The 26,837-nt window shown below is 43.9% G+C and overlaps 1 protein-coding gene across 12 annotated transcripts in view; it reads right to left on the bottom strand.

Annotated features, from left to right (window-relative positions):
* TRAPPC10 (trafficking protein particle complex 10) overlaps window positions 1-26,837 on the bottom strand; it is a 507,189-nt gene that overhangs the window by 109,783 nt on the left and 370,569 nt on the right. For all 12 annotated transcript variants that reach the window (XM_033941690.1, XM_033941689.1, XM_033941691.1 and 9 more), the window contains one exon: window positions 11,073-11,214. In XM_033941690.1, coding sequence (XP_033797581.1) covers window positions 11,073-11,214 — 142 coding nt within the window. The remainder of the gene's footprint in view (window positions 1-11,072; window positions 11,215-26,837) is intronic.

The raw sequence follows: 26,837 nt of genomic DNA, 5'->3' as shown, positions 1-26,837 counted from the left end.
AGGCCAGCGCCGAGGTCTTAGCTCTCCCTGCTTATCTTCCCCAGCTCGGAGCCGACCAATTCTCACCACCTGATGTCAATTCTAAAGTCGGGGAAGAAGTTCCGGGCCAGCCCATCGCTGCCTGGCTGGGCCGGAACTTCCTCTCCAACGTTAGAATTGACGTCGGGTGGCGAGAATTGGTCAGCCCCGCGCTGGGGAAGATAAGCAGGAAGAGCTAAGACCTCGGCGCTGGCCTGTTCCCCGATTGCGGCGGTGGTGGCTTGGGGGAGGGCAGGGAGAAATAAAGAAAGAAAAGGGGGGATAGAGAGACAGAAAGAAAGAAGGGAGATGGGACACAGACAGAAAGGGGCATGGAGAGAGAAAGAAAGAAAGGGCATGGAGAAAGAAAAAAAGAAAGGGGGCACGGAGAAAGACAGATATAGAAAGAAAGGGGGCATGGAGAAAGAGAGAGAAAGAAAGAAGGGGACAGGGTGAAAGAAATAAAAAGTTGGGGGAGGGAAGGAGACAGATGCCAGACCAGGGGAAAGGAAGGAAGGAAGGAGAGAAAGGATAGAAAGAGATGTCAGACCATGGAAATAGGGATGGAAGAAGAGAGAGATAGAAGGGAAGGTAAGACATGGAAATGTAGATTTTGAAAAGAAAACAGAAAAATTGAATATTAAGTTAATGCCAAAGATGGATGCAAGGCAGAAAGTGAAGATGGAGAGAAAAACAGTCAAAGGACAAGAAGGCCCTGGAAACAGTTACATAAGAAGTTGCCTCCACTGGGTCAGACCAGAGGTCCATCGCGCCCAGCAGTCCGCACACACGGCGGCCCATCAGGTCCATGTCCTGTCAAGTGGTCCCTGACTCTACCTATAATCTATCTCTACTTCTATCCGTTAAAAGAACAGATAAATAAAGTCTCCAGACAACAAAGGTAGGGAAAATGATTTTATTTTCAATATAGTGATTGAAATGTGTCAGTTTTGAGAAAGGAAAGATATTAAACTTTGAGAAAAAAATAGAGTACTTGGAGGGCTGCAGAAAAAATAGTTAATGACAATTTTGCATAAGGTAAAACTCTGTATAGTTTATAAATCTTTCCTTTAACTGTTAAGGAAAGATTTATAAACTATAAAGAGTTTTACCTCATGGAAAGTTGTCATTTCTTTAATAAGACATTAACTATTTTTTCTACGGCCCTCCAAGTACCTACAAATCCAAAATGTGGCCCCACTAAGGGTTTGAGTTTGAGACCACTGGTTTATGGGCAGCCAGCATGCATTCTTTAAAAGTGGAGTGACATGACCAAATTTTCTTTTATTGGTAATATTTTTATTGCAGTATTTTGAATAATCTGAATGTGTCTTAATTCTGTTTGTGTGATTTCCTTATATAATAAATTATAGTAATCTAGTTTTGATATTATTAGCGAATGGATTAGGGCAGTAGTTCCCAACCCTGTCCTGGAGGACCACCAGGCCAATTGGGTTTTCAGGGGCTAGCTCTAATGAATATGCATGAGAGAGATTTGCATATAATGGAAGTGACAGGCATGCAAATCTGCTCCATGCATATTCATTAGGGCTAGCCTGAAAACCCGATTGGCCTAGTGGTCCTCTAGGACAGGGTTGGGAAACACTGGATTAGGGTATTTAAAGAAGAGGTGTCAAATTGGCAAGTGATCTGATCATCCGCAGTCTACAAAAACAGCTTTTGCCAACGGCACTAATTTGATTATGGTGATTTAATTTGGTATCTATGACAACACTTAGGATTTTAATTTTATCAACTTCCTGAAGTGTTTTATCTTCAATTCTGATTGGTGCTGTAATAGGTGTTCTCCGTAGACAGCAGGGGAATGCAGCCACACCTCAAGGTGGAGTCCTGTGACTGAGCCTGTGCGCCAGTGCTCTCCCCTAGGTATAGTAAGATTTTTATCTTACTGGGCATGTACAGGGCACCTTGCTTCCAAAGCCCCTCCCCTTGATACGTTAGTTTATTCTCAAGTTAAAATTGTGTTGAAATGAGGGGAAGATGGGCGGGCAAGTGTGGCTGCATTCCCCTGCTGTCTACGGAGAACATCTGTTACAGGTAAGCAACTGCGCTTTCTCCGGAGACAAGCAAGGAAGATGTAGGCACACTTGAAGATGAGTCCCAAGCTGAAGAAATAGATGGGTGGAGGTGCCCTTTAGATTGCAAATAAATTCCTCAGAACAGACTGTCCAAAATGAGCATCATGCGCTGAGCTGTGGTCCAAGCAATAATGTTTGGTAAAGGTATGAACTGAAGACCATGTAGCAGCATTGCAAATGTCTTGAATGTGAACTGATTGAAGATGTGCAACCGAGGAAGCCATTGCCCATAATCTATGTGCTCCAATGACGCCAGGGCATGGCACTTGAGCCCTTTGATAACAGAAAGAGATACAATGTGTAATCCATGAGGAAATAGTTCTTTTGGTAATTGGTTGACCCTGGGTAGAAGAGTTGAAGGAGACAAAAAGTTGATTGGTTGTATGGAAATCTTTTGTACTTTGAAGGTATAAAACAGCAATGCACGTCTACAGTCTAAAGTGTGGAGGGATTCTTCTGCTGAAGAAAAGTGAGGAAGAGGCAAAAAGGATGGTAAAGTGATAGTTTGGTTAAGGTGGAAGTTAGTGACTACTTTTGGAAGAAACTTTGAATGAGTCTGAATTCGTACTTTTGTTGGAAAAATTAAAGGTAAGGGTAATAGGTTACTAAAGCTTGAAGCTCACTGACTCTTCTGGCAGAAGTAAGCACTGTCACAAAAAGCTGTTTCTATGTGAGAAATACCATCAAAGCAGATCCTAGAGGTACAAATGGATCGGACACAAGATAGTACAATACTATATTAAGATCTCAAGAAGGAGAAGGGTCTCTAATAGGAGGTTGGCTAGATCTCTTAAGAAACGAGACACTAAAGGGTGTTAAGAAATAGGTTTACTGTAAACCTGGGAATGATATGCTGAAATTGCTGAGAAGTGATATCTGACCGAGTTGGACTGAAGCCCTGACTCTGATAGGTGGAGAAAGTAGGACAACAGTGTAGGGACAGAACACTGAAGGGGGTTCTGTGATTGAGAATGCACCCAAATTGAGAAACTTGTCCATTTAGATTGATAAGACTTTCTAGTTGAAGGACTTCTAGCTGCAAGAAGAACACTCTTTACAGATTGGGATACTGGGATAGAGTCTAAGATTGAGGTTTCAATTGCCATGCTGTGAGGTTGAAGCTGTGAAGATTAGGATGGAGCAGTTGTCCATTGTGTTGAGATAGCAGAGTTGGTTGGTTTCCCAGTGGAATTGGAGGAGCAGCTAGAAGGTCTTGGAGAAGAGGTTACCAAATCTGTCTGGGCCAACTTGGAGCAATGAGAATCATGTCAGTCCTGTCGTTGTTGACCTTGCGAAGCACTCTGGAAATGAGAAGAATCTGAGGAAAGGTATAGAGAAGATGTTGGTTCCACGTAATGGAAAAAGCATCTATTGCTATGGCTGTGGGAGCTGGTCGTAGAGAACAGAAATAGTGGCATTGTGCATTGTCCTGAGCAGCAATCAGGTCTATTAACGGGGTTCCCCACAGATGGAATAGACATTGAAGAGTTTCCTGATTTAAAATCCACTTGTGATGATTGAGTTTCCTGCTGAGAGAGTCTGCTATGATAGTGTCCTCTTCTTGAATGTAAATTGCAGAGAGATCTATTGGAACAGATAGAGCGTAGGTCCAAAGATGGAAAGCTTCTCATCAAAGTGGGAGAGAGCTGAAACTCCCTTGTTTGTTTACATAAAACATTGCCATCTGGTTGTGTTTGTTTGAGAATGCGTTGATGTCGAATCCAAGGATGAAAGGTTCGAAGAGCGTAGTAAGTTGATCGAAGTTCTAAATGGTTTATATGTAGTCGTCTTTCTGATAGATAATGTCCATTGACCTTGTGTTTGAATACTGTTGAGATGAGCCCCCCATCCCTTGATGGAAGCATCTGTAGTGATGGTGATTTAAGGTGGAAGAGGTTCGAATGGGCATCCCTTGTGAAGAGAAGGTGATATTATCTACCAAAGGATGGAAAGTTTTGATATATGGTGGTAGAGGAATTCTCTTTGACAGTGGATATGTTCACTGATTCCAGTGTAGTTTGAGGTGCCACTGAAGCCTCGCATATGGTACCAGAGAAAGGGATGCTGCAATGTGTCCTAAGAGGCATAGCACATTCCTTGCTGATAGGCAGGAGGATTGCCTGAGATAAGTGGCTAGTCTGATGATGATTTGATGTCAATCTGCTGGAAGGTAAGCTCTTGCAGAGATGATGTCTATGAGCGCACCAATGAAAGTTAGGGAATTCACTGGAATGAATTGAGACTTCTCGTAAATGATTATAAACCCTAGGTCTTGTAAGGTTTGTATCTTGACTTGGATGGTGTGAAGTAAATGTTCCCTGAAATGCGCTACGAGAAGCCAATCGTCGAGGTAAGGAAAGACAGAATGGTATTGTCTCCTGAGATGGACCGCTACTACAGCTAGGCACTTTGTGAAGACTCGAGGCACTAATGAGAGGCCAAAAGGTAGTACTTTGTATTGGTAAGGGTTGCTAAGAAATTTCCAGTGAGAGTGATGGATAGGAATGTGCATGTAAGCATCCTTGAGGTCTAGGGCAGCTAACCAATTGTTTTTCCTGAGAAAAGGAAGAATGGATGGAAGATAAATCATTTTGAACTTTTCTCTTTTGAGGCAGGCATTCAGAGGCTGAAGATCGAGAATAGGACAGAGGCCTTGCATTTTTGGGGGAATCACAAAAAACTTGGAATAAAAGACTAGATTTTTTTGTGGTGGGGTACCTCTTCAATGGCACTGGTGCGAAGAAGGGAAAATATCTACTGGGAGAGTTGAGGAATATGCTGGGGAGGTGTAATGGAAGGCGGGGGAAGATGGGCTAATGGAGCTTGGGAAAGAAAATTTAGGGAGTATCCCTGAGAAATGATAGTTGTCCGTTGTGATGCATTGCCATGCTGTAAAGAAATGAGTTAGCTGCCCCCCCACTTACAGTTGGTCAAAAACTAGGAGCAGGTGTGAGCGGGGGTAACGTGTTGTAGAGGGCTGTTTCCTGTCCCTTTGTCATTATTTTTGAGAATAAGAAGGTTGTGATCTCTGTAGAGTAGGATGGTTGTAGGGAACAAACCATCTACGTGGATAGTACTGCTGAAAAAATTGTTGGCGATATGCTCATTCATAGGAGGAAAGGAAAGGTCGATGAAATTGGTGAGAGTTATCTGATGAAGTCACCGATAGTTCTTGCATAATTGTAGAATCTTCTTTAAGCTGTGAAACTGTATCCTTGACTTTTGCACCAAAAAGGCTATCACCAAGACAGGGTGCACCTGACAGCCTTTAATGGAGGTCTTCTCTAAGGTCAGATGACTTTAACCATGCCGTGCATCTGGAAGCAATCGCAACTGCTGCAGTCTGAGACATCATATCATACGCATCACAATTGGACTTGATAAGATGGTAAGTAGATTCCTGAAGCTCAGTATACAATCGGGGCACTTTGTCAGGTAGAGCTGTTTCCAATTTGGTATAGAATGGAATGTTGGAAGTGGAGTATTTGAAGTTGATGAGCCATTATTTTGGAGCAAAGCATTGAGTCTTGATAAACTTTGCGGTCCATAGAATCAAGGAGATGATATTCTTTCACTAGAGGAACATTGAATTGAGTTTTAGTGGTTTTAGCTTTTGAACCTTGTATTTCAACTCTAATCTGGATGCTGTAGAGTCAGATTGAGGCTTAAGTGGTGGACTGGTAATGCAATAAACTCCTTTGATGGAGATTTGCAGGATTGCAGAATAGCCTGAAAATATTTCTTTCTTGCTGGAATGGAAGCTTGGTGAAGACTAAGAAGAGTGGACACCTTCTGTAAGAACTTGGTATAGGAATAATCCTCTGGTTGGTCCAACTGTAGAAGGAAATCACTGTGAGGAAGAGGATCTTAATGCAATGCTTGGGATCCACAGGATCAAGCCATCCTGTGGATAAGGGTGGATGTGCTGGTGGAGAAGAACAAATAGAAGTGCAAGAAGTCCAGTGAACATAAGAATAGCCTTATTGGGTCAGACCAATGGTCCATTAAGCCCAGTAGCCCATTCTCACGGTGGCTAATCCAGGTCACTAGTTCCTGGCCAAACCCAAGGAGTAGCAATATTCCATGCTACCGATACATGGCAAGCAGTGGACCGACACAGATTCTGGAATAAAAACATCTGTGTGGGAGGTTGTTGTATGCATTCAGAACATTGCTGAATGTCTTCCTGAGTAGTCAGTGGGGAAGGCGAAAAGTGCTGTAGAAATGCAGCACTATCCTGCACAAAACACTGTAAGAGTGAGAAAAAACTGGTCATTGAGGAAACAGACTCCTGTACTGGAAGAGGGGTTGCTGGTTCCAAAAAAGGCATAGCAGGACATTTATCTGGTATGGGAGCCTGGTATAAACATGCCTGAGAAGCCATATGTTTAGATTTTGTGAGAGATTTAGGATAGTGGTCCCCAACCCTGTCCTGGAGGACCACCTGGCCAGTCGGGTTTTTGGGATAGCACTAATGAAAATGCATGAGAGAGATTTGCATATAATGGAGGTGACAGGCATGCAAATCTGTCCCATGCATATTCATTAGTGCTATCCCAAAAACCCGACTGGCTAGGTGGTCCTCCAGGACAGGGTTGGGGGACCACTGATTTAGGAAGTTTGGCAGACTTACTTTTTCCCTCTGAAATCAGGTCTGAAGCTTCAAGAGAGAACCGTGGGGCAGAAACAGAGACCCTGGAAGCCTTTCCTGTTTTAACTTTATGGCGGGGAGTTTAGTCCTGCTGTGTGTCTTGAGTGGGTAAAGTAGAAGCTGGTGGAGATGGAGTTGAGCTTTTTTCCACAACCGGCATGTGTTTCTTCCCTCCAACCTTTTCTGCCGGCATTCTGGCAACAGGCTGAGGTGGAAAATGTAGGCTTCTCTCCCCCGGTGGTATCGGACCAGGGCTCTGAAGGGGAGGAGTACTTTGTTTCAGCAGCAGGCTTGAAGAACTCGCCGAGAGTTTGGCACGCAGTTGTGCTGTGGGTGAAGACATTGCGAGAGCCGAGAAGCAGAGGAAAACCGGCAGTTTTGCGGTCCTAAAGAGAGTTATATTCGCAGAAAGTTGACGACACGTCAGAAAAAAAGTTTTACTTGGTTTGCGGTTCTGTTCTTCCTCTTCTCTTTTTTTTTTTTTAAATAGAAGCCTGTTCCGGTGTCATGGTGTCTTCTCCTTTTATGTATAATTTGTTTGTTTTTTAAAATTTTCTGACAGTAAAAAGAGAGAAATAGGGGAGAGCTGCGACTTTTCAGGAGCGGCAGAAGAAAAAACTAATTTTCCAAGGGGAGGGGCTTTGTAAGGAAGGTGCCCTGTATATACCCAGTAAGGTAAAAACCTTACTATACCTAGGGGAGGGCACCCGGCACTCAGGCTCAGTCGCAGGACTTCACCTTAAAGTGTGCCTGCATCTCCCCTGCTTGTCTCCGGAGAACTGACATGACTCTACATAAATTCAAAGCAGCTCTAAAAATGTTTCTTTTCACTGATGCTTATTATTAATTATTTCAGTCCTTGGAAATAATCTGTGCAGATCCCTGTCTCCCCTCACTACTTTACTACAAATTATTGTAGTTCCTTCTTCACCCTCACTTTGTCCTCCATCTCTTACTATCATTTACATTCAACTCCCCCTTTTAAATTGTTATATGCCCAGACATTTTACTGCTGGGTAGTATATCAAGAATTTAATAAATCTGAAACCTGGAAGGGGAGGGGAGAGATAGAATGAGAGTTAGACCTAGGAGGGGGAGAAGAGAGAGGGGGGGTGAGTAGGTAGGTAGGGATGAACAGAGTTGGACCTGGGGGTGGGTAGGTAGAGGAGAGAGAGAAAGAGCAACTTTGGACCTGGGTGTAGGAGAAAGTAAGATATGATGGGTGGGGGAGGGGGCCTTGGAGGCCTGGACCCTCTTCTTTGTGTTCTGGTACCCTCCAAAGCTGCAGTACCTTTTTGAAAGGCTGGTGGGGTAGCAGAAGCCCCATCAGCCAAAGAAATCTGCTGTCCCCTTCCTCCTCATACTATCTCAGGAGCAAAGAAGTCAGTGGCATGCCACCAGCCACCAACACTTGCACTCCCCTAAGCATGTTCAATTTGTGCATGAACTGAGCATACTTAGGGAGTGCAGGCATCGGTGGCTGGAGACACTCCACTAATTCCTCACTCTTGAGGCAGCACAATGAGGCAGGTTTGGCAGTGGACTAAAAAGATTGGGGCTTTTCAGCTTGGAAGAGAGATGGCTGAGAGGAGATATGATTGAAGTCTACAAAATCCTGAGTGGATTGATTTTTTATTCCTTTAAATTTTACAAAGACTAGAGGACACTCAGTGAAGTTAAAACCAATAGGAGGAAATATTTTTTTCACTCGGAGAATAGTTAAGGTCTGGAACACATTATTAGAGGTTGTGGTAAGGTTTTAAGAAAGGTTTGGGCAATTTCCTGGAGGAAAAGTTCATAGTCTGTTACCGAGAAAGACATGGAAGACAAGGGGGAAGCCACTACTTGCCCTGGTTCAGTAGAATGGAATGTGCTACTCTTTGGGTTTTTGCCAGGTACTAGTGACCTGGATTGGCCACCATGAGGACAGGGCTTGATGGACCATTGGTCTGACCCAGTAAGGCTATTCTTATGTTCAGCATCCTCACCAGCAAAGATACGATACCTAATGTGGGGAGGGAGAGGAAATGCGATTAAAAATTTTAATCAAAATGCAGCCCTAATGTAAATAAATTAATTAAAATAAATTTCCTTTACACTGGACCAAATTTAGATCCAAATATACCTGAACATAGCGTTTGTCAGCAATTTAATAATAAAATTTAACTGGATAATATTTGCTTTGCATTTATTTAAGAATTAACAAAGAGGCAGCAAATGATACCAGGACAGCTGAGAAGTAGTAGAGAATGACACAGGGAAAAAAATCTGTCCCCGTCACCGCCCTGTCCCACCACCCTCTGCACCGCCCCGTCACCGCCGTTCCCTTCACCGCTCCGTCACCGTCACCGCCATCCCTTTCACCGCCCCGTCACCACCACTGACATCCCATTCACCGCCCCATCACCGTCCCCGCTGCATCTATATAAGCCTTAGTACTGTAATATTTAGCTTATTCCTTTCTTATAAATCAAAGTTCCTGCTGCTGAACTAGAGAAAGAGATGTTCAGCTGGCAGGGCTTTGTTTATAAATTTTTATCAACACAACTAATATACTACTTTATCCTAAAGCAAAAAATAAATAAATAGAATTTTTTTTTTTTCAACCTTTGTTGTCTGGTTTCTGCTTTCCACATCTTCTCATTCAATTCCTTCCATCCACTCTCTGCGTCTTCTCTCTGCGTCTTCCATTTGCTATTACTGTGCCTCTACCTTCAACCCCCCCCAATTGGTCTAGCACCCATCTTCTTCCCTCCGCTCCCCCATAGTCTGGCATCTGTCTTCTCCCCACTCTGTCTTACACATTTCCCTTCAGGGTCTGTTCCTCTCCACCCTCCTTCAATGTCGGTTCTATTCCTTTCCACCACCACCCTTCCCTTCCTCCTTTACCATCTGTTCTTTTCTACCACCCTTCAGCTCCTTTCGCGTGGCCTATCTATCTACCTTCCTCCCTCTTATTTTCGTGGCACGTTACAATGTAATTTGTGCAAGCCACTGGAGCCTGCAAGCTCGGTCCCTGTCCCATCCCCACAAACCATCTCGCTTCTGTGCTCCTATTTTCCCCATTTCTAATTTCTCCCCTATGTATCTGCCATTGCCCCCCCCTGTGTCCATATACCATCCCCATGGCATGTCCCCTTTATGTCTCTGTCCCTTTGCCCCATGCACATAATTTCCCCTCTTTCTGTTACCTTCCTGTGTCCAGATTTCCTCTATCTTCCTCTTCCATACCAGTGTGTTTCTTCTTTTCAACCCCATCTAGCTTTTTTCCCTCTTTCTTCCCCCCCCCTGCTTCTAGCATCTGGCTCACCTGCCTGTCCTTCCCTTTCTTTCCTGCTGTGGGTTTTTCTTTCCGTCTTCATCCCCTTGGCCCAGAATCCTTTTCCCTTTCACTCCCTCCTTCCAGTTTGAGCCGAGAACATGCGTGATCGTGCGGTCCCCGCAGCCCCCACCCGTCTGCCCAATCGATCCTAGTGTTTAGCCAGCTCTCTCCCTTCTCCTCACCTTAGTTTGCAGGCTTTCTTTTTCGGCGACCTGCATGCTTTCCCAAAGAGCCACGCATGCGTGGCTGCTCAGTTTTCAATCTTCTGCTCTGCTGCAACTTCCTGTTTCCGGTTGCGTCAGAGCAGAAGATTGAACACTGAGCAGCCGCGGGTGCGCGCCTCTTTGATAGTGTGTGGGTCGCCGAAAAAGAAAGCCTACAAACTAAGGTGAGGAGAAGGGAGAGAGCTGGCTAAACACTAGGATCGATTGGGCAGGCGGGTGGGGGCTGCGGGGATCGCGCGATCCTTGATGCCTCACTGCAGAGACAAGACCATTCACCGCTCCACGGGGCGGTGAATGGCCTTGTCCCCGTCCCCGCAGCGACTGCTATTTTTCTTTCCCCGTTTCGGCGGGTTACCCGCGGCTAAATGCGGCTAGCTGCGGGTAACCGCCACCGTGTCATTCTCTAAGAAGTAGAAACACACTGAAAAAAGTGAAGAGCCAGTATGGTAAGGTAGGTAGCGTTTACTGGTCAACAACAGACTTGATGCAGCCAGGTGCAAAGCTGAATTTCCATCTCAGATGCAGGCAAATGCTGAAACATGACTGTATTGGGTCTATTGTTGACCAATAAACGCTACTTTGCCATACTGGCTCTTTATTTTTTTCAGTGTGCTTCTAATTCTCAACTGCTCATTTAAGAATGAGAAAGTATAATCATTTCATTTCTCAGTTGTATTGTCAGGTATATACATTTTCTAGCAATTTCTACTTTTCTTTTCCAAAGAGTAGGGGTGATTCATCAGATAGCACTTACTCACCTGTCAGTGGCTGCACCTTGAGCTGAGGTTCCTGAGAATACACATCATATTGAACAAGGGGATAGATGTGAGCAAGCATGAACTGCAGTCTTCCCACTGAGGCTGCCAGCTGCCTGAGTGTGTATGTTCCAGCTTCCTTGGCCTTGAAGGGAAGACCAAAACAAAACAAAACAACCCCAGTAGTAAACATACAGAGCTAGTAATGAATATACTACCAGAAGCAACATATCAATAAATCCCACAATGCAAATCTTAATATAATCCCATGCCAGAAGGCAAAGACTTCTGACCACATGCTATTTAACAGACAGCATGTCACTTTAGAAGAATAAGAAAATTACTGCATTATTACATTTCTCACAACGGACCCCTTTTTTGCTTCTGATATATAACACCTGAAAGTGAAAGGGCATTATTTCCACATAGATATTTGCAACTGATGTGAAATAGCCAGAACTTAAAAAAAAAATAAAAGCTTTCAGAGAAGCTAAGAGAAAGAGCTCTTTTCACACAGATTTTTATTTGGCAAGGTTCAGAACCTGAACACACTGAGCAGCTAGGCTATGAAGATTTTCATTGGCTGCCTGTACCCACAGAACTTTACTAAGTTCTATAATCAGAAATCATATATACAGGAGTTCCCACTAATCATAAGGAACACTGCACACTCAAATCATCCACACTGTTTCAACCATTCACAAAAAAACATATATGCATCACTCAGCAAGCATCTTCTGCATAATTATTGACAGTTATGCCAGAAAGTACCAATTTTCACCATGCTCACACATAGAAGTGCCGAAACAGTATATTTTGCAGTCAATTGTAAGATACTGAAATACATCGCTTCAAACACAAACCAGTATCATATTTATACTCTTTTCATTCATTCCTATTTATTTATTTTTCTAAGGCCTTCAGAAGTGCCAGTTTGTTAGCCAAGTGTTTTCAATGGCTAAAAACTTTTATATAGTATTGGCCTCCTCATTAGGCCCGTGAATTTTTGTTTAATCAACTTAATTAACTCTTCAAAAGTGCTCAGTGCTCTATTTTAAATAAATTTCATTAAACAGCTGTAGTAAAAAGCTAAAACTTATCTTTCATCTGATATTTGTGTGTTCATTCACATCAGGAAGGGACCTGTCAGTTCCACATGTTTCACCCAAAGGCTGTTTCAAAAAAAGTCCCCTAGAACACAAATTCATCTATTTAGTCAAAACCTTCACTCACAACTGCCTTCAGGGCATCCCAAAGAACCCCATCACTCACCTCCCCCGTATTATTCTTGACCAAGTAGCAATTGATAGAAAATTGAACCTCCTCAATAACTTTGGGATCTCCCGGCAACGATTCATTAAGTCTCAGAAAGTACCGTATTTTCGCGGATATAACGCGCGCGTTATACGTGATTTTACGTACCGCGCATACCCCTCGCGCGTTATATGCCTGAGCGCGGTATACAAAAGTTTTTAAACATAGTTCCCACCCCGCCCGACGCCCGATTCACCCCCCCAGCAGGACCGCTCGCACCCCCACCCCGAACGACCGCTCGCACGCGCTCCCACCCGCACCCGCATCCACGATCGGAGCAAGAGGGAGCCCAAGCCCTCTTGCCCGGCCGACTCCCCGACGTCCGATACATCCCCCCCCCCGGCAGGACCACTCGCACCCTCACCCCGAAGGACCGCCGACTCCCCAACAATATCGGGCCAGGAGGGAGCCCAAACCCTCCTGGCCACGGCGACCCCCTAACCCCACCCCGCACTACATTACGGGCAGGAGGGATCCCAGGCCCTCCTGCCCTCGACGCAAACCCCCTCCCCCCAACGACCGCCCCCCCCAAGAACCTCCGCCCGTCCCCCAGCCGACCCGCGACCCCCCTGGCCGACCCCCACGACACCCCCACCCGCCTTCCCCGTACCTTTGTGTAGTTGGGCCAGAAGGGAGCCCAAACCCTCCTGGCCACGGCGACCCCCTAACCCCACCCCGCACTACATTACGGGCAGGAGGGATCCCAGGCCCTCCTGCCCTCGACGCAAACCCCCCTCCCCCCCAGCCGACCCGCGACCCCCCTGGCCGACCCCCACGACCCCCCCACCCCCCTTCCCCGTACCTTTGGAAGTTGGCCGGACAGACGGGAGCCAAACCCGCCTGTCCGGCAGGCAGCCAACGAAGGAATGAGGCCGGATTGGCCCATCCGTCCTAAAGCTCCGCCTACTGGTGGGGCCTAAGGCGCGTGGGCCAATCAGAATAGGCCCTGGAGCCTTAGGTCCCACCTGGGGGCGCGGCCTGAGACACATGGTCGGGTTTGGCCCATGTGCCTCAGGCCGCGCCCCCAGGTGGGACCTAAGGCTCCAGGGCCTATTCTGATTGTCCCACGCGCCTTAGGCCCCACCAGTAGGCGGAGCTTTAGGACGGATGGGCCAATCCGGCCTCATTCCTTCGTTGGCTGCCTGCCGGACAGGCGGGTTTGGCTCCCGTCTGTCCGGCCAACTTCCAAAGGTACGGGGAAGGGGGGTGGGGGGGTCGTGGGGGTCGGCCAGGGGGGTCGCGGGTCGGCTGGGGGGGAGGGGGGTTTGCGTCGAGGGCAGGGGGGCCTGGGATCCCTCCTGCCCGTAATGTAGTGCGGGGTGGGGTTAGGGTGTCGCCGTGGCCAGGAGGGTTTGGGCTCCCTTCTGGCCCAACTACACAAAGGTACGGGGAAGGCGGGTGGGGGTGTCGTGGGGGTCGGCCAGGGGGGTCGCGGGTCGGCTGGGGGACGGGCGGAGGTTCTTGGGGGGGGCGGTCGTTGGGGGGGGGGGGTTTGCGTCGAGGGCAGGAGGGCCTGGGATCCCTCCTGCCCGTAATGTAGTGCGGGGTGGGGTTAGGGGGTCGCCGTGGCCAGGAGGGTTTGGGCTCCCTCCTGGCCCGATATTGTTGGGGAGTCGGCGGTCCTTCGGGGTGAGGGTGCGAGTGGTCCTGCCGGGGGGGGATGTATCGGACGTCGGGGGGGGGCATCAGGCTTTCAGGATGGGGACAGACCTTCAAGGGGGGACAGGACTTCAAGGGAGGACAGTGCACGGAAGTCAGGGGGGGTGAACGGAGAGTCGGGACAGGCACGGAAAGTCAGGGCGGGCGAAAGGAGAGTCGGGCAGCATGCGCGTTATATGCCTGAGCGCGGTATAGAAAAGTTTTTGTACATATCATCGTGATTTCTGCGCGCTATACCCCTGTGCGCGTTTTACAATGGTGCGCGTTATATCCGCGAAAATACGGTACACCCTTTCAGCTTACTAAACCCCTTCCAAGACACCCAAATTGGAGCATGATCAGAGATCTGGATAGCCTCAATTTCCGCCTCCCCCATCTCCCCCGACATATTCCAATGAGCCGATATGCTATCCAATCTTGTATAACTACGAGTAGCATGGGAATAGAAAGTATAGTTCCACTGGGTAGTTCTCCAGCAATCAAATAGATTCAATTTAGGCATTAAATCCAAAAAAGCTTTCTGGTGAGACTTAGCATATCCCGACCCCCCCTAGAATGATCCAAAAGAGTATTAGGCGTTACATTAAAGTCACCCCCCACAAAAGCTACCCCCTTCACAAATTCCAACAGAGGTGCCACCAAAGAATGATAATAGGCCGCCTGTTTGGAATTTGGACCATAGATATTAACAATAGTAAATAACTGCCTCTGATAAGATCCCCTTATAGCCAAACACCTACCTTCCTTATCCCGATATTCCCAACCCTGTCCCTCTATATATCAGAATCGCCAACCCCCCCTCCTGATGTGTAAATACCCGTTCAAACCCGGGGTGGCTCAACAAATGTAAGTCACTTCCCCTCAAATGTGTCTCTTGTAGCAAGGCTACATCCCATTGCAGATGCAACACTTCTTTAAATACAATACTATGCTTCCCCAGGTTATTGAGGCCATTCACATTCCAAGAATCCAGTTTAAAGGCAACTAAAGAATTAACATTAGTGGATCCCCCCCTCTCCCCCGTCCCCCTGTGCTCCCCTGAATCCCCCCCCCCCCAGCCAATACTGGTCTCGTTCTTCCATGACCAATCATACCGATAAAAAATGAAGTACAACCCCAACTGCTCCCCAGACTCATACATACTCTCATACACCCGACACATACCCCTCAAACTCACACTCTCTCCCATCCCATGTTCCACTCCAAATCAAAACACTTTCTCAGCCAAAAAGACCAAGAACAAAAATCCACCAGCCAGTCCAGGAATCAACCTGTCGTGACCAAAGCTAGAGTCCAAATGTGAAGTTCAAAAGCTGCTCTCTTCAGGTAGCATTAGAAGTTGAGGGCCCCTGCTCCGGCCCTGGAATGTTACGACACCCGACCTTTCTCTGCCACATCAGTCAGTCCCAATAACGAACCACAAAGATCTCGCACCACAGCCGCACAATCCCAGTACTCCTCTGATTCCGGAATCCCCTTAAAACGGATATTGCACCGCTGGGATCTATTTTCCAGATCTTCAACATGCACTTGCAATTCTTTAATAAGAGAACCATGGGAGTTCACAGACAATTTTTGTTCAGTCACCTCCGCCACCATCTTAGCCACCTGAACCTCGGAGGCCGCCATGCGGGTGCCCAACTCCCACATCTATGCCTTGATCTCCGCCAGTGCCGATTTGACATCCTGGCAAACCCCCAATATCTCCTGCCGAAGCTCTTGAAACCACGGGGGCGCTGCCGATTTAGAGGCCAAAGCGCCATCTCCTACTGCACCCACTTGTCCTTCCTCTTCCATCCTCGATAAGGCAGGGGTTGACTGTTTGTTCTTGTCTGTCTGACTAGGCCCAGGTGCCGAATCAACTTTATCTCCCATCTCTGTTGGAAAGCGAAATTTCTCCAACCTTTTCTTCGTGGCCATCCTCAGAAATCAATGAGGCACCCAAACAGCTCACTCCCGTCTCACACAGGTGATGAGTACAAATTAATTATATTGAGCGAGCAGCTGCAACGGAGCGCTCAAATTAAGCAGCCATATCGGGTCATGACATCACTTCCTCCTGTTCTTGCTCAAATTCATCTATTTAGTATACTAGTACCCATACATTATACTTAAAATCACTTATACAATCATTTAATAGAAGTAAACCAGCCCTAAATCGTAAAAGACTGAATATTAACCCCTCCGTTTTTTATCTGCACCATCCCGACCTGATTACTGCTTGTAAACCAAGATGGCTGTGGTGTTTTTTAGCCTTCATTAAATCCTCCCCTTCACTTACGTCAGGGATATCCGGCCCGTTAGCCAGTTACTTAGATTGCGAAGAATATGTACAGAGGAGGAATTTATGAATCAATCAAAGGAACTGGAGTCACAGATATTGCAGAGAGGTTACCCTAAGAAATCTGTACGAAAAGCCTTTTTTAGGACTAAGTACGCCAATCAGGAACTGTTGTTGAATCAACATACACTTACACAATCTCAACAGAAAGACAACAGAATGATGTGTGTTCTTCCATTTTATAAAGGATCAAATATTCTTGTGACCAGTATGAAAACACAATGGCATGTATTGCAGATTATTTCTGATCTTTTTGAAGAGTTTCCTATTATAGCATATAATAGAGGCAACAACATTGGGGAACGTCTAGCACGATATAGATATAGTGGGGGGGGGGGGGGTGCTAAATGAGGAATTAGAACTAAAGGAACATGTGAAATGTCAGAACTGTCAATGGTGTGATAAGGGAGTGAATGGCAACCTCCGGGCAGAGATACTATTATAAGATCTAAAACTAGGACCACATGTAAAACCCATAATGTGGTATATAGTATAATCTGCCCATGTAACTTAATGTATGTGGGGAGAACGAATCGTCCGATTAACATCAGACTTAATGAACACAAGTCTAGGATTGCCAATGAGGTATTGGAAGCACCATTGACACAGCATTGGATACTACATTCTTACAAGATAGAAGATATTCAGTGGCGAGTGATATATCATATAAAAGAGGGATGGGATGGAGGTAATCTTAAATGTAAATTAAACTAATTAAGCTTTAGTGAACAACACTGGATTTTTAGTTTGAATACGGTGGAACCGGGGGGGTTTAAATCAAGAAATAGAATGGATGTCATTAGTGTAATTCCTGATTTGCTACCGGATATCCCCGACGTCAGTGAAGGGGAGGATTTAATGCAGGGTAAAAAACACCGCGGCCATCTTGGTTTACAAGCAGTAATCAGGTCAGGACGGTGCAGATAAAAAACGGAAAGAGTAAATATTCAGTCTTTTATGATTTAGGGCTGATTTACTTCTATTAAATGATTGTTTAAGGGGTCCTTTTATCAAGGCGCAGTAGGGGTTTAATGCGGGTAATACCGCGCGTTAAACTGCCTGCCGCGCTAGCCACTAACGCCTGCATTGAGCAGGCATTAGTTTTTTAGCTGGCCACATGATGAAATGTCCGACGTGCTAACCCCGCTAGCGCGGCTTGATAAAAGGACCCCTAAGTGATTTTAAGTATAATGTATGGATACTAGTATACTAAATAATAATAATTTTATTTTTATATACCGCTAACAAAAAGGTTTGAAGCAGTTCACAACAAGGAAAATTAATATATACAGTTGTGTTCTAGGAGAATTTTCTTGAAACAGCCTTTGGGCGAAACATGTTGAACTGACAGGTCCCTTCCCGATGTGAATGAACACACAAATATAAGATGAAAGATAAGTTTTAGCTTTTTACTACAGCTATTTAATGAAACATTTAAAATAGAGCATTGAGCACTTTTGAAGAGTTAATTAAGTTGATTAAACAAAAATTCATAGGCCTAATGAGGAGGCCAATGCCATATAAAAATTTTTAGCTATTGAAAATACTTGTCTAACAAACTGACACTTCTGAAGACACATAGAAGTGCCAGCACCTATTGAAGAAGATACTTTGACATAAGTGCAGCCAATTAGCAGTGAAGATCCAGAATGTTAAAGCTTACATTTTAAAGGCTAAAATAAATACCAGAACTTAAACACAATTATCTCCTCAATCATTCCTTTCAAGCCCTGGCTTAAACTAGATTTTTGAACTATATGACTAATTCCTTGTAAAATGGAGCATGCAATTATAAATTTTTGTCCCACTTTAATCACAATCCTTAAAAAATTAGTGCCTTCAGGACATCATCATGTATAAACACCAACATTCAGAAATCACTATTTTTACATTTATGCAAGCTACACATGTAAATACTGTTATTTTTATTTGATTTCCTGTATCATTTATGGGAACTTTTGTTTAGGTGTACTGTATTTCTTCAATTTTTTTCATTATGGGAGCAATATTGTTGGTAGTGTGCCTTTTTTCAGAAAATCTGAATGTTTTTCCTGTTTTTAACAGAAAACACAAAATGAAATGAGAAAGTCATTGATATTTCCATTTCATTTAAGACAAATACAAGATCACTCATACAAGTTAGATTTGTCTTAAATGAACTAGATATGTATTTTTTGAACCTTCACTATTGTCAAGATTTATTTTAGCTAAAGAGGTGATTGTTGCTGGTAACCCGACTAACTTGCAAGAGGAAGACTCGTAATAAGTGGCCTCGGCAGGGCAGGATTAATTCATCGAGGGCCCCTAGGCATCCAAGTACACTGGGCCCCCTGCCCCGCCTCACCCCACTATGCGCCCAGGCGGAAACAGGAAGCTACGTCAGAGGGAAGCTTTGGGCAAGCAGCACTGCTTGCACAATTACAATTCCCGTTGCCTTTCTTACCCGCATTGCTTGCTTGCCTTACTTTCCATTGATGGGGGGAGGAGGGGCTGCGTTGCCGATCGATGCTGGAGGGGCCCATCGCCATTTGGAAAAAACATTGTTGATACCTTCCTTCATCGGGCCCCCCTGACCATTTCAGGCCCTAGGCACATGCCTACTTGGCCTATTGGTTAATCCTGCCCTGGGCCTAGGTGTGATTCAGGTTCACCTTTCTGTTTTCCTATGAATTATTTAAGAATTATAAATATACCGATTTTTCTTATAGCTCATCCTAGGTTATAGTGGACAAATTAACAGCACAAAGTGAGAGAAATTTCCAATGATTTAATTTTTATTGATGTATTTTTTTCTTCAAGTGTAACTGTTTAAAATGAATGATTTTGTTAATCATGAAAATGGAAATTAATAAAAATTAAAAAAAAAAAAAAAAGACAAATCCAAATTATAAGAACATAACAATTGCCGTTGCTGGGTCAGACCAGTGGTCCATCACGCCCAGCAGTCCGTTCACGCGGCAGCCCTCTGGTCAAAGACCAGCATCCTAACCGAGACTAGCCCTACCAGCGCCCGTTTTTGTCTAACTTTGTCTTGAATCCCTGAAGGGTGTTTTCCCCTATAACAGCCTCCCGAAGAGCGTTCCAGCTTTCTACCACTCTCTGGGTGAAGAAGAACTTCCTTACGTTCGAACAGAATCTATCCCCTTTCAACTTTAGAGAGTGCCCTCTCGTTCTCCCTACCTTAGAGAGGGTGAACAACCTGTCCTTATCTACCAAGTCTATCCCCTTCAGTACCTTGAATGCATCGATCATGTCCCCTCTCAATCTCCTCTGTTTGAGGGAGAAGAGGCCCAGTTTCTCCAATCTCTCGCTGTACGGCAGCTCCTCCGACCCCTTAACCATCTTAGTCGCTCTTCTCTGGATCCTTTCGAGTAGTACCGTGTCCTTCTTCATGTATGGCGACCAGTGTTGGACGCAGTACTCCATGTGAGGGCGTATCATGGCCCGGTACAGCGGCATGATAACCTTCTCTGATCTGTTTGTGATCCCCTTCTTTATCATTCCCAGCATTCGGTCTGCCCTTTATGCCGCTGCCGCACATTGCGTGGATGGCTTCATCGACTTGTCGATCAGAACTTCCAAGTTTATTCAATGGCGTAGCGGGGGGGAGCGGTGCCCAGGGAGGTGGCGCCCCTCTCCCACCACCCCCCTTCCCTGTACCTTTTTATCTTCGGCACAAGCAGCCACAAACTTGCTGCTCATGTTGGCTTTGGCGCTCTGATGTCTCTTCCTAGGCGCGGGTTCTGGAAGTGACGTCAGAGACAGCGCTGAAGCTAACGTGTGCAGCAAGTTCGTGGTTGCTCACACTGAAGCTAAAAAGGTATGGGGGAAAGGAAAGGGGTGCAGACATGGTGGGGAAAGGGGGGTGGAGAGCAGGAGGGGTGTCAGCACCCCGATGAAGATCGCGCCTAGGGCGGACGCCAGTGTGTTTATTAGATTCTTGATATACTGCCTTTCTGTGGTACTTTCTCTGTCCCTATTAGGCTCACAAACTAAGTTTTATTCCTGTTGTGCATGTGTAATTCAAAATAATATCACACAATACTCTTTATCTATTTTGTGTTTGGAACATGATTTGAAACATACTATTTCGTTCAAATGACATTTAAGAACATAAGAATAGCCTTAGAGGGTATGACCAACGGTCCATCTAGCCCATGGCCAATCCAGGTCACTAGTACCTGGCCAAACCCCCAAAAGTAGAAACATTCCATGCTACCAATCCAGGACAAGCTGTGGTTATCCCTATAAGCTCTCATTGGCTGCCTTGTTCAAAAATATATATCATATGATAGTCCATGTTATATATTTGTATTGTGTATATTCATAAGTTGTATATTCATGTGCTCTATTATGATTTTTATATATTTTTTAGTTTGTTCTATCTTGATGCTACCTCTTATATATGATTTTTTATACAATGTTTTATATATACATATATTTTTTTATTTTTTTTTTAACATTTGCTTTGTTTCTAATACAATGCTGTATTTCTATGTACATAACTATATGCATAATTCATTGATTTTTATTTTTTGAGTTCTGAGTGCATTTATATTTTTATATGAGTTTATTTATAATTGATTTTTTATTTAAGGTATTTTAAATGTAGACTCCTGATACAGGCCTAGGGGCCAAAACATGGCCGTGCTGAGTTTTTTTTTAAAGCCTTTCATTAAATTGATCTAAATAATTTGAGCATCCCCATTGACCTTCTGGTCATCTCCACTGTGTTTACTGTGCTTTTGGATCCTGTGAAGCATTGTTCTTATGTTTCTTCTTTGAATCATACTACATGCAACACAAGTCTATACACATTATATCTTATGAACTACAGAAAGCTACTCTCTTGGCACAAAGGAAATACTATGGCAAGCATTAGCAGTAAACTTAAGAGACTGAAATCATACTCCTGACTTAAGAGTGAGGTTCATTCCTGTTATGGTAGTTGTAAAACTAACTCACTTGAAGAATTTGCACCCGATACAACTGGTCTATTTGATCCAGTGTCCATGTGCCCTTTCATCTAATGGACATACAAAGAGGTCTACTGAAATCCATAGTTATGAACATCTAAATCAAATTTGCCATTCTGTAGTGGAGAACCACTGATGGGATGCTAACTGCAATGTAATCATAAAACTGAAAATCTAAAATTACAGTTTTTAAACTTCTATAGACATAACCAAATAGCAATATTTTAGTGCTGCTATGGCACAAAGAATAACATATTTATGGAGAAATGTTATTCCGAGTGGCTTGAACAATGAGGTTGAATGGCAAGCATTTCTTCGAGTTTCACTGCAGGACATTATCCAAGAAATGCTCTGGGGTGGGTTCATGTGCAATATAATGTCTGGAAATTTGAGACATTTTATATGTTAAGGGCACTTTATTAGAAATAGTAACCCAATCTTCAGTCAATGTTAGCTGTGATACAAGAGACATATAATATAAAAATGTTTTCTATGTCAGATATTTTAAATAAGGACCTTTTAAAATTTTGATAGTGCTAAGGTAGTGGTGGTGGTAGTCATCCCCTGAACAGCATTGTAAACAGGGACAGAGAAGATCACACACAATAAAGTTAAGTATTTCTAAAATATTTTTGATAGTATGAAAGGAGGATCGAGTTATCTGTGCAGATATGCAATGTGAACTATTTTGACTTATAACAGTTTTTTGACACAGTTTTGGCACTTTTGATACTTTTCACAACGTGCAGTAATTATAAGCCTTGAGACGGTTTGTCCATGACATCAGATCATGTTGAATAAGTCTCAATTGATATTAAACACAACATTTTATAAGAAACAATTTTTTTTTCCAACTGTGGGATTTGTTTGGACATTTTTTGTGTATTTACCATCCAGTATTTACCCCCTATAATTTGTCCTGTGGATGGCAAAAAGGAGTTTATGGTGGCAGATGGTACAGGTGGCATTTGACTCCAAATATAATGGGAACTAATGCTATTTATTATAAATTATTCAGTAAACAAACTTTAAATATTAAAATGTATACATTTCATTTATATTAGTGTTAAACTATTTTTCATGTTAAAATATTTAATTGTAATAGTTGAAATTGTTTTGTTTTTTCAAATTAACATTTTTACCATAAGAATACATTTTTTGGGGGCCCAATGTTTTCCATAAAAACACACAATATATTTTTTCTTTTTTAATTTAAGCAACATTTTAAGTGAAAAACTGATGAAAAAGCAGTTACTTATTGTAACAGATATTATCCAGGAACAGCAGGCAGAAATTCTCACATGTGAGCGACGTCATTCACAGAGCCCCGGTACGGAAAGATTTAAGGGCGAGTCACCACTTTAAGATTTTTAGAAAGTTTACGACTGCCCAAACCGCGCATGTGCAAGTGGCTTCCCACTCGACGTAGGCTCACGGTACCTCAGTTCCGTAAGCAAAGCTAAGAAGCCAATCAGGGGAGGTGGGTGGGTTGTGAGAATATCTGCCTGCTGTCCCTGGAAAACACCTGTTAACGGTAAGTAACTGTGCATTATCCCAGGACAAGCAGGCAGCATATTCTCACATATGGGACTCCCTGGCTTACTAGAATGGGATGGAGAGAGTGTTGGCCATTAAGAAAATACATTTTGCAATACTGCTTGGCTGAAGTAACCATCCCATCTGGAAAAAGATTCCAGCCAGTAGTGAGATGTGAATGTATGAACTGAGGACCAAGTAGCAGCTTTACAGATCTCATCAATAGGAGTGGAATGTAAGAAAGCCATTGAAGTTGTCATAGCTCGGACTGTAACACGACCCCACAGTTGCAGCCCAGCCTGAGAATAACAGAAGGTGATACAAGCCGCCAACCATGTAGAAATAGTTATCTTGGATAAAGGTTGTCCCAACTTGTTAGGATGAAATGAGACAAAAAGTTGAGGAGATGTCCAATGTGGCTGAGTTCACTGTAAGTAATAAGCTAAGGCTCATTTGCAGTCTAAAAGTATGAAGAGCCTTGAGGCTTGAGAAAGAACACTGGAAGCACAATCTAGATTAAAAAAAATTTTTTTTTTAAATCTCCATATGTTGAGAAAAGTGAGATCCTGTTTCCATTAGCAACACTTTGCTGACCTTGTTCAATCAATCATCCTTTTGAGGTTGGATTATTGTAATTCGGTCTATTTAAGCTTGACCAAGAAAAGCTTTCAAAGACTTCAACGATCCAGAATACTGCTGCTAGGCTGATCTTCGCAAAAAGTAAATTTGATCACATCTCTCCGCTCCTGGAAAAACTTCATTGGTTTCCAATAATTTCCAGGGTTTATTTTAAATGTGCCTGCTTAACATTTAAGATCTTGCATGACATTCTTCTTCCTTTAATTCCCCTGTCTTGGAATTCTGTAAGATCTGACATTACCAGATCTACTAAACAATTTAAATTGTCCTTTCCTACATTGAAGGGTGTTACCTACATTGGCAAACTAGGGAAGTCTCTACTTTTCAAAATTACTGAGCTGTGGAATAATTTTCCTATTCAACTGCGCAATCTGAGCTTTTTCTAACCATTTTGAAAACATCTGAAAACTTGGCTATTTTCAAAGTTGTAAATTCCACTCCTCTCCATATTATTCCAAATCCATATGGCATCTGTTCTCCTTTCTAATTTCTTGAAAACCGTGCCGAGCTCTACTGATATAGAGAAGATGCGGTATATAAGCCCAAGGTTTAGTTTAGTGATTGAGATGAAATTCAGTGACTGCTTTTGGAAGAAACTTTGGATGTGTACGAAGTGCTACTTTGTCATGGTGGAACACTGTGAAAGGTGGGTCAGTCACCAGTGCTTGAAGTTCACTCGCTCTTTGAGCAGATGTAAGGGAGATGAGGAAGACGACTTTCCAAGATATTTAAGATGAGCTGAAGACATTGGTTCAAAAGGAGACTTCATGAGTTTAGCAAGAACTACATTAAGATCCAAACCACTGTAGGCAGTTTGAGAGGTGGTTTGACACTGAAAAGACATTTCATGAATATGGCCTAAGAGAGGATGAGCAGTGAGAGGTTTACCCTCAACTAGTCTGTGAAAAGCATTGATAGCTGAGATGAACTCTAATAGAAGTTGTCTTAAGGCCCAAGTTGGATAAATGCAGAAGGTAATCCAATACTGAATATATAGAGGTGGAAGCAGAATCATGATGATGAAGAGTACAACACATGAAAAATTATGTCCATTTATGTTGACAGCACTGTTGCATAGAAGGTTTGCTTGACGCTTCCAGGATAAGTTGGACAAGATCAGAAAGATAACTGTTAGGCCTTGTCATCCCGAGAGGTAGAAAGCTGTCAGCTGCAATGACTGAAGATTGGGATGCAGAAGAGATCCCTGACTCTGTGTAAGAGAAGGGAGAACCAGGATTGTCTGGGCCACCGAGGAGCTATGAGAATCATGAGCTTAACAAGGGTCTTGAGGATGAGAAGAATTGGTGGAAACACATATAGGAACTTGTGCGTCCAATCCAGGAAGAAAGCATCTGCTTCCAGATGCTGGGGAGAGTATTGCCTAGAGTACAACAGGGGCAAGCTTGTGATTGTAGGGGAACGCAAACAGGTCTATTTGAGGAGTCCCCAGCAAGAAAATATCTGTAGAGTTGAGTGTCCACTCGTGTGGCTGACGAAATCTGCTGAGTTTGTCGGCAACAGAATTCTTTTTTCCTTGAATATAGATTGCTTTGAGCAATATGTTGTGAGCAATTGCCCAGTGCTAAATCCTCTGGGCCTCCTGACAGAGAAGGAGACCCTGTTCCTCCTTGCTTGTTTATGTAATACATTGCCACTTGATTGTCCGTGTGAATTAGGAGGAAGTGATTTGCTACAATGTGTTGAAAGGTTTTGAGAGCATTGCGAATGGCCCTTTCCAACAGATTGATGTGGAATTGCTGCTCCTGGCTAACCAGTGATTCTGTGTATGAAGATCATCTAGATGAGCTCCCCAAGCATAGTTCGACAACTCTGTGGTCAGAACTTTCTGTTGCAGAGGGCTTTGAAACAACAACCCTCTGGAAAGATTGAAAGAGTTCATCCACCACTGCAGAGACTGATGAAATGAAGATGTGATTGTAATCTGCTTAGAGAGTGGGTCGAGAGCTTGAGACCATTGAGGTGTCCCAAGATGAAGTCTCGCAAAGGGAGTAACATGAACTGTGGAGGCCATGAGGCCCAGGAGGACCATAATCTGCCTGGCTGAGATTGATGGAAGGAAATAAATCTGGCTGAAAAGATGAATCAAATTCTCTTGTCTTTGCTGAAGTAGGAATGCTTTGAGATGAATAGTGTCGAGCAGAACAGAGCTCCAATGAATTGCAGCATCTGAGAGGGTTGAAGCTGAGATTTGGGAAAAATGACTTCGAACTCCAACTATTGAAGCAAGAGAATTATCGACTGCGTTGTTGCAATCACCTTTTCTGGAGTGGCATCCTTTATGAGTCAATCGTCGAGATAAGGAAAAGCCTGTAGAGCCGCAGCCACTACTACCAGACACTTGGTGAACACTCTGGGTGCAGATGCAAGGCCAAATGGTAGAACCAAATATTGAAAGTGTTGTTGGGCTACTTGAAATCTGAGGAATTTCCTGTGGGCAGGATGAATTGAAATGTGAGTATAAGCTTCTTTTAGAAACAGAGAGCATAGCCAATCATTCTGATCTAAGAGGCGATACAAAGTTGCCAAGGACATCATGTAAAACTTTTCCTTTACCAGAAACTTGTTCAGGTCCCTGAGGTCCAGAATCGGACATAGACCTCCCATATTCTTCGGAATGAGAAAGTAGCGGGAGTAAACCCCCCCCCCCCCCGATTCCTGAGTGGGTGGAACCCTTTCTATTGCATTCAGTAGAAATAAAGACTATCTCCTAAAGAAGGGACGTCTGCTGATGGTCGAAAGAGTACTCTCTTTGGAGAATGATCTGGAGGTATAGTGATGGAATGAAGAGAGTATTCCTCTCGAATGACTTTTAGAACCCAAAGGTCTGTTGTTATTAGTTCCCAAAATGGATGATATAACTGGAGCCGACCTCTGATTGGTTGAGGAAGGGGCCTAGAAAAGGAAACAGCGGCTATGCTCTCCATGAGTCCATCAAAAAGACTGAGCAGGTTTCAGAGGAGCTGCTGGTTCAAACTTTCGTGGATGCTGTTGCTTTAGTTTCTTCTGCTGAAGCATACGAGATACAGCGGATTTTGCTGAATAACGCCTCTGAGATGAGGAAAAAGGCTTAAGCGATCGGGCAGCTGAAGGAGGTTTAGACTAGGTTTTAACTAAAGTGTTCCATGATCAGTGAGTTTTTGTGTAGCATTTTCAATAGAGTCACCAAAAAGCTCATTTCCCACACAGGGAATATTAGCCAGTCTATCTTGAAGATTGATGTCCATATCCAAGACTCTCAACCATGCCAAACTAACATAGCTGAAGCTCTAGATCAGTGGTTCC

The sequence above is a fragment of the Geotrypetes seraphini genome, chromosome 4, assembly GCF_902459505.1.
Source record: "Geotrypetes seraphini chromosome 4, aGeoSer1.1, whole genome shotgun sequence".
NCBI lineage: Eukaryota > Metazoa > Chordata > Amphibia > Gymnophiona > Dermophiidae > Geotrypetes > Geotrypetes seraphini.
Note: the sequence above shows the minus strand (reverse complement) of the source record. Positions and strands in the feature narration are given on the sequence as shown.